At 40.4% G+C, this 14,105-nt stretch overlaps 1 protein-coding gene across 1 annotated transcript; it reads right to left on the bottom strand.

Moving 5' to 3' along the window:
- Positions 1-3,734: 3,734 nt before the first annotated feature.
- On the bottom strand, positions 3,735-12,368 carry LOC121537820 (cytochrome P450 2K1). Its single transcript, XM_041845423.2, has 8 exons — positions 12,065-12,368; positions 9,610-9,772; positions 8,499-8,648; positions 8,238-8,398; positions 7,940-8,119; positions 7,663-7,804; positions 5,892-6,218; positions 3,735-5,405 (listed from the first exon to the last, which is right to left on the bottom strand). The coding sequence occupies exons 1-8, from the start codon at positions 12,269-12,271 to the stop codon at positions 5,218-5,220; spliced, it is 1,518 nt and encodes a 505-aa protein (XP_041701357.1). The 5' UTR covers positions 12,272-12,368; the 3' UTR covers positions 3,735-5,217.
- Positions 12,369-14,105: the final 1,737 nt, after the last annotated feature.

The raw sequence follows: 14,105 nt of genomic DNA, 5'->3' as shown, positions 1-14,105 counted from the left end.
AGAGGCTGTGACAAGCTAGGAGAGTCCTTCCAAAGAGGCTCTGACAAGCTGGGAACGTCCTTCCAAAGAGGCTGTGACAAGCTTGGAGCGTCCTTCCAAAGAGGCTGGGACAAGCTTGGAGCGTCCTTCCAAAGAGGCTGGGACAAGCTGGGAGCGTCCTTCCAAAGAGGCTGGGACAAGCTAGGAGCGTCCTTCCAAAGAGGCTGGGACAAGCTAGGAGAGTCCTTCCAAAGAGGCTGTGACAAGCTAGGAGCGTCCTTCCAAAGAGGCTGTGACAAGCTGGGAGCGTCCTTCCAAAGAGGCTGGGACAAGCTAGGAGCGTCCTTCCAAAGAGGCTGGGACAAGCTAGGAGCGTCCTTCCAAAGAGGCTGGGACAAGCTGGGAACGTCCTTCCAAAGAGGCTGGGACAAGCTAGGAGCGTCCTTCCAAAGAGGCTGTGACAAGCTGGGCGCGTCCTTCCAAAGAGGGTGGGACAAGCTAGGAGCGTCCTTCCAAAGAGGCTGTGACAAGCTGGGAACGTCCTTCCAAAGAGGCTGGGACAAGTGCTTTTGTCAAGAGTTTGGCTTCTTCTGCTTTTCGTGAGTAAAATTGTGCCAAATCATTAAAATGTAGTCAGAATTGTCAATTTGAAAGGCTCAATCATTTTGAACAATTGCTTATCACACCCAGCACATTATTGTTGCATAAAGATCCAATGTCTCTTGTGTATGGTCTGTAATATGCACATGCCCAGATCTGGACTACAGCTGGATCGACTGATTATACTGCACCTCTATACCTCTGTCTGCACAATGTAGCCCTTTCCTGCAGTCAAATGACCAAAGCGCCCTCTAGTGGCCTCATGGGTGGAATATTATTAATATCTTTCATAATTTCATAATTAATAGACATGATTTATTTATTTTAGCAGAAAATCCGGAGTTTCTATGTCAAACGGTTTTGTTATATTTCAGTCTTCTGTGATGTATATAAAGTGTAATATTGGGATTGAAACTCAAAATTGAATACATTTCAACTCTATATCTGACATGGTACAGGTGTCTTCTTTTTTTAAGCCCATAACCATGTGTGTGAGGTGTATAACATATATGGAATCATGTAGTAACCAAAAAAGTGTTAAACAAATCAAAATATATTTTACCTTGATGACAGCTTTGCACACTCTTGGCATTCTCTCAACCAGCTTCACCTGGAAGGCTTTTCCAACAGTCTTGAAAGAGTTCCCACATATGCTGAGCACTTGTTGGCTTCTTTTCATTCACTCTGCGGTCTAACTCATCCCAAGCCATCTCAATTTGGTTGAGGTCGGGGGATTGTGGAGGCCAGGTCATCTGATGCAGCACTCCATCACTCTCCTTCTTGGTAAAATAGCCCTTACACAGCCTGGAGGTGTGTTGAGTCATTGTCCTGTTGAAAAACAAATGATAGTCCCCACTAAGCCCAAACAAGAAGGGATGGCGTATCGCCTTAGAATGCTGTGGTAGCCATGCTGGTTAAGTGTGCCTTGAATTCTAAATAAATCACAGACAGTGTCACCAGCAAAGCATCCCCACACTATAACACCCCCTCCTCCATGCTTTATGGTGGAAATACACATGCAGAGATCATCCGTTCACCCACACCGCGTCTCACAAAGACATGGCGGTTGGAACCAAAAATCTCCAATTTGGACTCCAGACCAAAGGACAAATTTCCACCGGTCTAATATCCATTGCTCGTGTTTCTTGGCCCAAGCAAGTCTCTTCTTATTATTGGTGTCCTTTAGTAGTGGATTCTTTGCAGCAATTCGACCATGAATGCCTGATTCACACAGTCTCCTCTGAACAGTTGATGTTGAGATGTGTCATTTACTTGAACTCTGTGAAGCATTTATTTGGGCTGCAATTTCTGAGGCTGGTAACTCTAATGAACTTATCCTCTGCAGCAGAGGTAACTCTGGGTCTTCCATTCCTGTGGCGGTCCTCATGAGAGCCAGTTTCATCATAGCGCTTGATGGTTTTTGTGACTGCACTTGAAGAAGCTTTCAAAGTTCTTGAAATGTTCTGTGTTGACTGACCTTCATGTCTTAAAGTAATGATGGACTGTCATTTCTCTTTGCTTATTTGAGATGTTCTTGCCATAATATGGACTTGGTCTTTTACCAAATAGGGCTATCTTCCGTATACCCCCCCTACCTTGTCACAACACAACTGATTTGCTTAAACGCATTAAGAAGGAAAGAAATTCCACAAATTAACTTTTAACAAGGCACACCTGTTAATTGAAATGCATTCCAGGTGACTACCTAATGAAGCTGGTTTAGAGAATGCCAAGAGTGTGCAAAGCTGTCATCAAGGCAAAGGGTGGCTATTTGAAGAATCTCAAATATAAAATATATTTTGATTTGTTTAACACTTTTTTGGTTACTACATGATTCCATATGTGTTATTTCATAGTTTGGATGTCATCAGTATTATTCTACAATGTAGAAAATAGTCAAAATAAATTAAAACCCTTGAATGATTAGGTGTGTCCAAACTTTTGACTGGTAGTGTACATGCTCCCCTCCTCTCACCTTTTCCCTTCTCTTGTGGACTTCAATGCACAACACATCAGCTGTATTAGACCAGGTGAATAAACCTTACCAAGCTGAACCATATCATAACCGCTACACACAGCCCACATCGTTGTCACCATATTCTAAAACATTTGACCGGTAGTGTAAGTGTAATATATTTATTTTCTTCCAGAACCTATATCATTTCTGTACTTGCATTCAGTTCCAGTGTATTGAGTTCAATATAAGTTCATTCAGATAGTGATCTCATCTGTTCTGATGTTCACACCCTAAGGCTTTGTTCCATTGTTAATGCTCGCTCAAGAATAAGATTGCTCATGAATGGTTGTTGTAAAAACATAAAGGGAACATAAAGGGAATTTAAATATTTCATATGTATATGCTTGTAAATGAAAAGGTATGATTATTTTTCCATTAAAGAGCTCCCTCTGACATAGCCCTGAGGTTCATCTTCCATACCCAATATTGTCTTCCAACATAACCTCTAGAATGGCATGAACTTCTATTGAAAAATAGACAGATGAAAAAAATATATACTTTATGAAAAATGAATCCAATTTAAAGGGAGATTTAGTTTGGATCAAATTGAATTTGATGTAAACTAGCTACTGCAACAGCGTGAATTCAGTATGAATGAACCAGTGAAACGTTATTATTATTCCGTTGGGATAGAACAGATCTAGTGAAACATATCAAGATTACATGAAAAACTATCAACAGTACAGTCAGTGGGAGAAGGAACAGGTGAAGGAGGGTACTGATAAACTCTGTATCAAAAATAAGATCCTTGGAGACGCCACAGAATTTAATAAAACACAATTGTTTGACATTTTTGAATAGTACACGCTATTGTGTACTAAGTTGCTATCAGGAACAATAAAAGGGTTCTTCGGCTGTCCCCATAGGAGAACCCTTTGAAGAACCCTTTTTGGTTCCCGGTAGAACTCCCCTTTTGGGTTCCATGTAAAACCCTTTCCACACAGGGTTCTACATGGAACCCAAAAAGGTTCTCCTGTGGGGACAGCCGAAGAACCCCATTTGGAACCCTTTTTTCTAAGAACATTTTAAATAAAGAAAGATTTTCATTTATTTATTTGATATTTTTATTGGATTTCTTTCCCTCAAGCTAAATATACAGCAATCGACTATAGATTAGGATCATTAAAAAAACATACAGTTATTATATATGTATATATTTTATTGTTAATGATAATATAATACAGTTATCCTTGAATAAGGGGAAAGGGAAGGATGGGGGTACTGGTGTGTAAGTATCTTAACTGGTTAACATATATCTCACGTGAGAATGATGAGTGTAGGATGGCTCAAAGTGATGACCGGAATGGGACAACTGGAACGGAACCAAACACCTGGTTTCCCATGTTTGGATGTGATTGACTTTGTTTCACCCACCTCACCGCAGCCACCAATACAAGCCCGTCCCTGATTAAAGTGACAAGTGACACCAATGATACAATCATCTGCATATACATCCACATACCTACATAGCTATCTATTTTCATATCTTCATATCATTAGAAAAGCTTTCAAAAAGTGCCAGAGTGACTAGCTCTTAGTATTTTTCATTCAATAAATTAATACCAGCATGAAAAAGTCAAAGAATATTACCAATTTCCATAATTTCCCCCTGATTGGTCAAAAAATAAACTGGAAATGTCTGAGTCTCTTTGGTGAGAGGGACCGGTGAAAAAACTGCACTATAAGTCATAAAGTTGTCCTGTAAAAAAGTGCAATCTATTGACAGTACAACTAGCAGTATAGAGGGCACTAGACTTGAGGCAAACATCTTGGACCTTGGATGATCCTCTTGGATGTTGGTAAGACGTTTACACTTCTTGTGCATTTAGATCACCATTTTAGGCCATATTTTTGGGACTTTTAGATTACAAATGTGGCTGTTATTTGGGGATCCCAACGTTCAAGACATAAGGCCTTCCACTGACAAACTGCTGCATTCCAATGTGCCTTTCATCAAACCCAATTCAGGGATTATATTTTTGGATCCCCATTTTTTTAGGGGGGGGCGGGGGGGGGATTACATCATTGGATTCAAGAAATGTATCCTGAGGTCGCTCTGGATTTGAGCGTCTGCTGAATGATGTTAATGTAAATGTAATTATATTCTTGAATTCAAGAAACTGATCCTCGGACTGTATTCTTGAATTACAAACCAAGAATATTATCCCAGGAGTAGGGGGTAGGGAGATCACTTCTATGGAGCTCAGTGGGGGTAAGGGCACTTGCAGTATAAGAATAGGATCCTAACATCCAAGTTTGCTCTCTCAATCATAACGTCCACTTCCTGCGGACATTGACATTTTACATAGGACCCCACCTAGGGCATCCCTAAAAGGTCATTTGAGTGTCATGTTTCTAGATCAAAATTGGTTTTACACAAATGCCCCTCAGACATCATACGGATGTCAGCATCTAGGACTGCAAGGCCACTCTGAATGGTGATCAAAAGCTGCTTCAGTTCATTTTGGTCCAATCAACTTTAAACCTCCGATCCCTGTAGCCAGTTATATATATATATATTCATATCATTCATGTCCATGTTCAGCGACAAAATAGTTGTTCAGCATATTCATAAAGTTGGGAGTCTAGTGTGTAATATACATTGGGACCAGACTCTCATCTCAGACACGGCTCACAGCACACAACTGGTGTGGTGAAGGAGTGAGGGTGAACCCCAGGGATGGTGTGAGGTCCAGATCATCCTCTGTTACCCCGGGAGGAGGAGAGAAACAAAATCTCTGCAGGAGGGAGGTGAAGAAAAGGAAGAGCTCCATCCTGGCCAGACCCTCTCCTAGACACACCCTACGACCTGGAAGAGGAATATGAGGAAGCAACATGAGGACAATAGATCTGTAACTATATAATAACATAGATAACTATAGGTTCCTATAGTTGACAAATATCAATATTCCCACTGGGCACAGACGTCAATTTAATGTCTATTCCACGTTGGTACCACATCATTTCCATCCCCTCAACTCTCTTTGAGTCAAAGCAATGAGGATATCAGATTTAGTTAGTTGAGCACCATAGAAGGATATCAGAATTAGTTAATTGAGCACCGTAGAAGGATATCAGATTTGGTTAATTGAGCACCATAGAAGGATATCAGATTTAGTTAGTTGAGCACCATAGAAGGATATCAGATTTAGTTAATTGAGCACCATAGAAGGATATCAGATTTAGTTAATTGAGCACCATAGAAGGATATCAGATGTAGTTAACTGAGCACCATAGAAGGATATCAGATGTAATTAATTGCTGAATGATAGTATTAAAAAACAGTGGGTCTCACCTGCAGAGAAGGGCATGAAGGCATCCTTCTTGACGAATCGACCTTCCTCGTCCAGAAAGTGGGCGGGGTTAAAGGTGTGAGGGCTCTCCCATTCGCTCTCATCTTGCAGGACAGACGTCAGCAGAGGAAACACTTCAGTCCCCTTTTTGATGAAGTATCCCTGGAAGGTGATGTCTCGGGTGGTGGTGTGAGGGATGGCCATGGGTACAATGTTGGCCAGTCTCTGGGTCTCATGGATCACTGCATCAGTGTAGGGCAGGTTCTTCCTGTCCTCTACCAAGGCCTGACGACTTCCTATGACCCTGCTTATCTCCTCTTGGACCCGGTCTGGAAAACAAAGAAAGAGGGAGGGACAAACATACTATAAAATCTGATTGATCTTTAGTTGAGGGAGGGACAAAGATACTATCAAATCTGAATGATCTTCAGGCTGAGGGAGGGACAAGCATGTATCTGTTAATTCAATTCAAAGACCTGTGATTCGAGTGGGAAATTTGCCAACGTTTACAGCAAGTAAAACCTTTGCAATGAGCCTCAGAATTGAGCACAGGTGCATCGTGTTTCCATTGATCATTTTTTAGATGTTTCTACAACTTGATTGGAGTCCACCTGTGGTACATTCAATTGATTGGACATGATTTGGAAAGGCACACACCTGTGTATATAAGGTCCCACAGTTGACAGTGCATGTCAGAGCAAAAACCAAGCCATGAGGTTAAATGGAAGAAGTTTGGAACCACCAAGACTCTTCCTAGAGCTGGCCGCCCGGCCAAACTGAACAATCGGGGGAGAAGATCCTTGTTTAGGGAGGTGCCCAACAACCCGATGGTCACTCTGACAGAGCTCCAGAGTTCCTCTGTGGAGATGGGATAATATTCCAGAAGGACAACCATCTCTGCAGCACTCCTCCAACAAGGGCTTTATGGTAGAGTGGCCAGACAGAGGCCAATCCTCAGTAAAACGCACATGACAGCCCACTTGGAGTTTGCCAAAAGGCACCTAAAGGACTCTCAGACCATGAAAAACAAGACTCTCTGTTCTGATGAAACCAAGAAACCTTTGGTCTGAATGCCAAGCGTCACATCTGGAGGAAAACAGCTCATCACCTGGCCAATACCATCCCTACGGTGTAGCATGGTGGTGGCAGCACCATGCTGTGGGGATGTTTTTCAGCGGCAGGGACTGGGAGACTAGTCAGGATCGAGGTAAAGCTGAACGGAGCAAAGTACAGACAGATCCTTGATGAAAATTTGCTCCAGAGTGCTCAAGACCTCAGACTGGGGCAAAGGTTCACCTTCCAACAGGAAGTTGCCCAGCCAGAACCCGGACTTGAACCCGATCGAATATCTCTGAAGAAACCTGAAAATAGCTGTACAGTGATGCTCCCCATCCAACCTCACAGAGCTTGAGAGCTTGAGAGGATCTCCAGAGAAGAACGGGAGAAACTCCCCAAATACAGGTGTACAAAGCTTGTAGCGTCATACCCAAGAAGACTCAAGGCTGTAACCGCTGCCAAAGGTGCTTCAACAAAGTATGGAGTATAGGGTCTGTGATATTTTATTTATTTATTATTAATACATTTGCAAACATTTCTAAAAACCTGGTTTTGCTTTGTCATTTTGGGTTATTGTGTGAAAATTGATAAGGAAAAAAACAATTTAATCATTTTTAGAATAAGGCTGTAACTTAACAAAAAAGAAAGGGTCTGAATACTTTCCGAATTCACTGTACAACGTGTTTGTCAGGTGAGTGTGTGAGTATCAGTCCTTACCCTGTATATGGGGGTACTTGGCCATGAGAAGCAGACCCCAGCGCAGGGTTGTCCCGGTGGTGTCGGTACCAGCAGCAAACAGGTTGGCCACTGTCTGTATGAGATTCTCATTGTGGTAATGAGAGTTCATGTTGCCTGATTCCTTTTAATACATAAACAAACAAACACAGGTCATGTTTCAGTAAACAAGAACAGGTATTTCTAAATCATCTCCCCGGACCCCCTAGTTATTCACTCCAAGAAATGACATGTTTATAACTGTAATAACTCTTTATACCTCCAGGGTCTGCTTTCGGACAAGGAACGAGTCCACAAAGCCTCTACACATCTGAGGGTTGAGAGTCTCCTTCAGCCCCCTCACCAGCTCCATCATCTCCTCTTTGTTGTTGGTATTATTTTTAATGATACGGGTCCTGGACTTCAGCAATGGGCCCAACCATGGGAACATGTTGTACAACTTTAAATAAAAAGCAACGCAAGAATGAACTCTGTATATATTATACTTAACTAATTTAGTCTAGTGTGACCAGTCTGTCATTGTTCTCAAAGTAAACATGATAAGCACCGTATCGTACCTGTATTGAAACAGATCCTCCAAGTTGGATGGCCTCATTGGCTTGATCCACCGAGCGTCGGAACCGGGGATCAGAGTATTCAAACCTGCTGCCGTACACAATGCTGCAGATGATGTTGGAGACGGCGTAATTAATTGGCTGGGTTGTATCAAATGCTTTACCTGTGACAAAGAGCAACAACAGACTTGAAATGAGAAAAACTGAGACAAGATGAAGACTTATTTTGATTGTGTTATTGATATAAGAACATCAAACTTTTACCCTTGTGCTCTTCAAACACTTCAGTCAGGTAGCGAATTTCTTCAATGATCTTCTCCTCGCTCGCTTTCTTGCCCATTCCGAAGTCCCTAAGGTTTGTCAGGGCAAAGCGTCTCATCTCTTTCCATGAATCTCCATTGGCAAATACAATACCTATAAAAAAGTACAGTAGAACAAAATTGTTCTGATGTAGTAGTTGAGTGACATTCTTAAAGGAATACAAATCTATTTTAAGAGCACAGATTAATGGAAGTAGCAGGTTTCATACAAAATCAGATTTTTTCTTCATATTTATATCAGATATTTGGGGTTGTTAGAACACAGAAGAGCATCGTATATATTGTTGTTGGTTTTTACAGTATGGCACCAAGCAGTGGTGTAAAGTACTTAAGTAAAAATACTTTAAAGTACTACTTAAGTAGTATTTTGGGGTATCTGTACTTTACTTTACTATTGATATTTTTGACGACTTACTTTTACTTCACTACATTCCTTAAGAAAATATTATACTTTTTACCCCATACATTTTCCTTGACACCCAAAGGTACTCGTTACATTTTGAATGCATATTAGGACAGGAAAATAGTCAAATTCACCCACTTATCAACCGAACATCCCTGGTCACCCCTGCTGCCTCTGATCTGGCGGACTCACTAAACACACATGCTTCGTTTGTAAATGATGTCTGAGTGTGCCCCAGGCTATCCGTAAATTTTTAAAACAAGAAAATGGTGGTGTCTGGTTTGCTTAATATAAGGAATTTGAAATAATAATATAATATGCCATTTAGCAGATTTTATCCAAAGCTTTTATCCAAAGTGACTTACAGTCATGTGTGCATACTTTTACTTTTACTTTTGATACTTAAGTACATTTTAGCAATTACATTTACTTTTGATACTTAAGTATATTTTATTTTAAACCAAATACTTTTAGACTTTTACTCAGGTAGAATTTTACTGGGTGACATTTTCTCTAGGTATCGTTACGTTTACTCAAGTATGACAGTTGGGTACTTTTTCCACCACTGGCACCAAGCATGCCTACTTAACTGTCCATTGTCAAGGTTTGCAATGTAGTAGGCCTGAGAATCAGTTAAGTTATCTGACATTACCGTGTCCTTTGTTTATTTCATTAAACATGTGATTGATGCCCCTGTCCCCAAACTCCTCTGCATGGTTGACCAGTGCTTGCTTGACTGTCTTGTATCCTACAAGAACGACCACTTTTCTGGGTCCAACGTGAACTGTGAACACCGAGCCATATTTCTTGGACAGCTGTAAAACATGAAATAAGCCGAAAGGCCAGGTTTAGACAGATAAGATCCTTTCCTTTCAAAGCCAAATGCCTCGTAAAATGTGAGAGTATGAACTTCTGAGGTCAATGTTTGACAGACAAGTATTTTGTGTTACCTTCCAGAAATTAATGACTGATAATGTAAATACCCAGCTAGCACATAACGTTCTGAGAACCATGTTTCTTAGAGCTTGGTGAGAGCGTGGTTGTCATATGGTTATTCTGCAAACAACCTTCCCACATCTTTCTGGGAATGGTGCAGTATAGCTGCTTGGCTTTCGAACATTGTCACTTCATTTAAGGAACTTGACAAAAAATACGTTATTTTATTGGTATTTCATTACTTTAACAGAATGTTTCCTAAGAGTTCAAACATGGTGACATTTAATTAAAATGTTGGTAATGTTCAGGAACGTTCTCAAACTGGTTTAACCTCTTAAGGATCTGACCCTTTTTTTCAATTTCCGTCTAAAATGACATACCCAAATCTAACTGCCTGTAGCTCAGGACCTGAAGCAAGGATATGCATATTCTTGATACCATTTGAAAGGAAACACTTTGAAGTTTGTGGAAATGTGAAATTAATGTAGGAGAATATAACACATTAGATCTGGTAAAAGATAATACAAACAAAAAAGCATGTGTTTTATTTTGTTCCGTCATCTTTGAAATGCAAAAGAAAGGCCACAATATAATATTGCAGTTTAGGCGCTATTTAAATTTTGGCCACTAGATGGCAGCAGTGTGCGCGCAAAGCTTCAGATTGATCCAGTGAAGCATTGCAATACTGGACTATTTTGTATCAAGTCTGCCCAAATGTGCCAAATTGGTCAATTGATACATTTTTAAGTACATAACTATAGAGAACATACAAAAATGATATGGTAATACAAAATGTAAGTTTACACACTCCCAGGAATGTCATACATGATGGATCATTAGCTTATACACTAACTTTCATACATCTAGATGGCCGGGAGGGGTGGGTGTGGAGCCAGTCCATACATTTGAATATAAAAATTGATTTTATCAAACAAAACTATGCTACCTTTTATCTCTGGGACACTTAGGATGACAAATCAGAGCAAGATTACTGAATGTAAGTATATTATTTACCTTCAGAGGTGAATGTATCAAACCAGTTGCCGTGATATGTTTTTTGTTGTTGTGCACTCTCCTCAAACAATAGCATGGTATTTTTTCACTGTAATAGCTACTGTAAATTGGACAGTGCAGTTAGATTTACAATAATGTAAGCTTTCTGCCCATATAAGACATGTCTATGTCCTGGAAAGTTTGCTGTTACTTACAACAGTCAAGCTAATCATATTAGCACACGTTAGCTCAACCGTCCCGTTTACTGGACACCGATCCCGAAGAATGTTCTCAAATAGTTCAGAGAATATTAAGAAACAACGTTCTTCTGTGGGAATTTGAGAACTTCATCATAATGTTTCCTACAGGTTTCCTCATTGTTCTATTTAAAGTCATGTTCTCAAATTGTTCTGAGAACATTAAGAAAACTTTCCATAAAAACCACAAGAAAACTTTAATAACGTTCAGAGAACGTTATAAGAATGTTATTTATAAACATACATTCCATTCTCAGCATCAACAAAACTCTCTCTATCCTCTATCTTGTTAAATGTGTTCGGGTGTGTTGGCTGCACCTACTGTTCGGCCACAGCTAATCTTAATGAGTGCTTGTTTCCTTTAAATGGGGTCTGTTTGAATAGACTAAAATTAACAGATTTGTATGATTAAAAAAACATGGCATGCTAGCTCCATCCTGGTGACGCTGTGGACCAATTCCATAGATAGAGAACAGAAAATTATAGGTTTGAATCTCATTGATGCTGTGTCACAATTAAAAAAGAAATGTGTTTTCAAGATTAATGCAAATGAAATTCCATGTGTCCTGTCTGTGCTTGGAATTCAAAAAAGCTAACACAAAATAAGTTAGCAGTGTTATTAAATGTCTTATTGAAACATTCAGTGCAACTTTTAAGGAAGTTCTTAAAAAACCCTCAAGATAACCAATATTTTCCGCAAAATGTTCCCTTCTGTTCTCTGAACGTTTAAAAAACGTTACATTTTACCGGTCAGGAAACGTATGGCTTCGTTCCCACAACCAATATGAAACCAAAAACATACGTTCCCACAACTTCCAAGAAACCAAATGTGCTAGCTGGGTACTGTGAGTCAATACCTTGAAAGGAGGTACTTGAAATTGAATAGTTCAAGCAAGCAAGCTTTTGACATTAAAATCTCACCTCACAGAGAGTCTGGTAGGGCCTCTTGAGATCCAGCTGGAGCAAGTTACCAATTAGGGGCAGCGGCCTGGGTCCTGGAGGCTCCTTTCCGTGTTCCTCAGAGCTGGATCCAGAGGAGAGGAGGTAGAGGACCAGCAGAAACAGCACAGCCCCCACCAGTGTCACTGTGCTGGGAGCCTGGAGGAGAAGACCCTCCATAAGAGACATCCTCGATCTGAGCTATTACACCTTACACTGGGCTAAAAAGAGAGACCGCTTGTGCTCATACACAACAATAACTCTCTAAGAACTTCCTGCCCATTGAGATGCCTGCCTATGGAGCTCTTCTTATGTAGAGGAAGGGACTGCCTCCAGGGAGGAGCTAGGTGTCTAGGCAAACACACACAATAGTAAAACTGCCAAGGCTACACAGCACATTCCCTGCAGATCATTGACTAAATGATAGCATGGTCTGATCATACTTTAGCTAAGGTCACTATGCCTGTCCTCATCCTGAGAGATGTTCCTCTTTATTACACCCTCGATAAAACACTGAATAGAACTGCAGACAAGTGGAAAAAGGAACAACCTGGGGATTAGGCAATAGCTCTGTGTGTTTGCTTCGGCTGTAACAGGGTGCTTCCTACACCACCCTATGTGAATGCCATTGAGTATAGAGAGCTCTGACTCGAGCCACACACAGGTTCTTAGACTTTGGTTTGGACAGGCGGGTTACAAAGTAGAGGCAGACAACAGTTTCCAAACAAATGTTTTATTAAGGCGTGGCTCAGTGTGGTTGTCCAGAAAAATTTCAGTTTCACCAGTTCAGTTAAATATTTTGTCATTCAATTTATTAATAGTGATCTGTTGTATAGATTTAAAACAAAGTCAGCAAAGACCCAACACAGGAACAGAGAGACCATCTGAATGATCTTTAGCCCGGTATCGGTTCAATGACCTGTGCTTCAAGTCGGTCTCTTGCCAATGTTTAGAGCTGGCAACACCTGTCTCTGTGTTTTGTGTCACTATATAAAAGGTCACGGACGGTTTTTATTCAGTGTAAAGGTCCCTACATAAAGGCTGTGTGTATCTATTGGTCCTTACCCTAAATTGGACACTTACACTGATATCAGTACTGGCCAATCCCCTCTAAAGTATTAATTCCTGCAAAAAGAAATTAACTGTACATTTTACATTTAATGTAGTAGGAGTCAATGGTTTTGTTCTCTTCAATTGAGATAAAAATTGGACTCCCTTTACTCCCTTGTGTTGTAACGCAAAAACTATACACTGTCAAAATGTACAGTTCATTGCTTTTTGCAGGAATTAATACTTTACCACAACTACTTGAAATTATAGGACATTTTGACAATTCAAATTATAGATTTTAACAAACACTGCATATCCAGGTATTTATTGAATACACAATAATTAGAATTTGTTGGTTACTTGGATATGTTCAAGCACAAACACACAAACAATGCACTGCACTATAGTGTGTCTAGCTTACGCTAACTTTCAACAACCGTTCCTAGCTTACGCTAACTTTCAACAACCGTTCCTAGCTTACGCTAACTTTCAACAACCGTTCCTAGCTTACGCTAACTTCCAACAACCGTTCCTAGCTTACGCTAACTTTCAACAACCGTTCCTAGCTTACGCTAACTTTCAACAACCGTTCCTAGCTTACGCTAACTTTCAACAACCGTTCCTAGTTTACGCTAACTTTCAACAACCGTTCCTAGCTTACGCTAACTTTCAACAACCGTTCCTATTTTACGCTAACTTTCAACAACCGTTCCTAGCTTACGCTAACTTTCAACAACCGCTCCTAGCTTACGCTAACTTTCAACAACCGTTCGATGGAAACAAAAGGAAAGAAAGAAAATACAGAACCAATTGAAAATCACATAAAATCACATATGAGCACAATATCACAAATGTCACAGGCTTCAATTAGAGGCACAAATCTCAGTCGCACTCCACACTGCCCTTTCACACCTGGAAAAAAGGAGCACCTATGTGAGAATGCTGTTCATTTGACTACAGCTCAGTGTTCAAC

Source organism: Coregonus clupeaformis, chromosome 24 (assembly GCF_020615455.1).
Source record: "Coregonus clupeaformis isolate EN_2021a chromosome 24, ASM2061545v1, whole genome shotgun sequence".
Lineage (NCBI taxonomy): Eukaryota > Metazoa > Chordata > Actinopteri > Salmoniformes > Salmonidae > Coregonus > Coregonus clupeaformis.
The sequence above is the reverse complement of the archived record's forward strand: the minus strand, read 5'-3'. Positions and strand labels throughout refer to the sequence as shown.

Excerpts from the sequence above, each read along its gene's own strand:
- LOC121537820 (XM_041845423.2), bottom strand. The coding sequence starts at position 12,271 with ATGTCTCTTATGGAGGGTCTTCTCCTCCAGGCTCCCAGCACAGTGACA. Across the intron at positions 8,120-8,237 it reads GAGGATCTGTTTCAATACAG|TTGTACAACATGTTCCCATG; the intron begins GTACGATACGGT and ends TTTTATTTAAAG. Across the intron at positions 7,805-7,939 it reads TCCGAAAGCAGACCCTGGAG|GAATCAGGCAACATGAACTC; the intron begins GTATAAAGAGTT and ends ATGTATTAAAAG.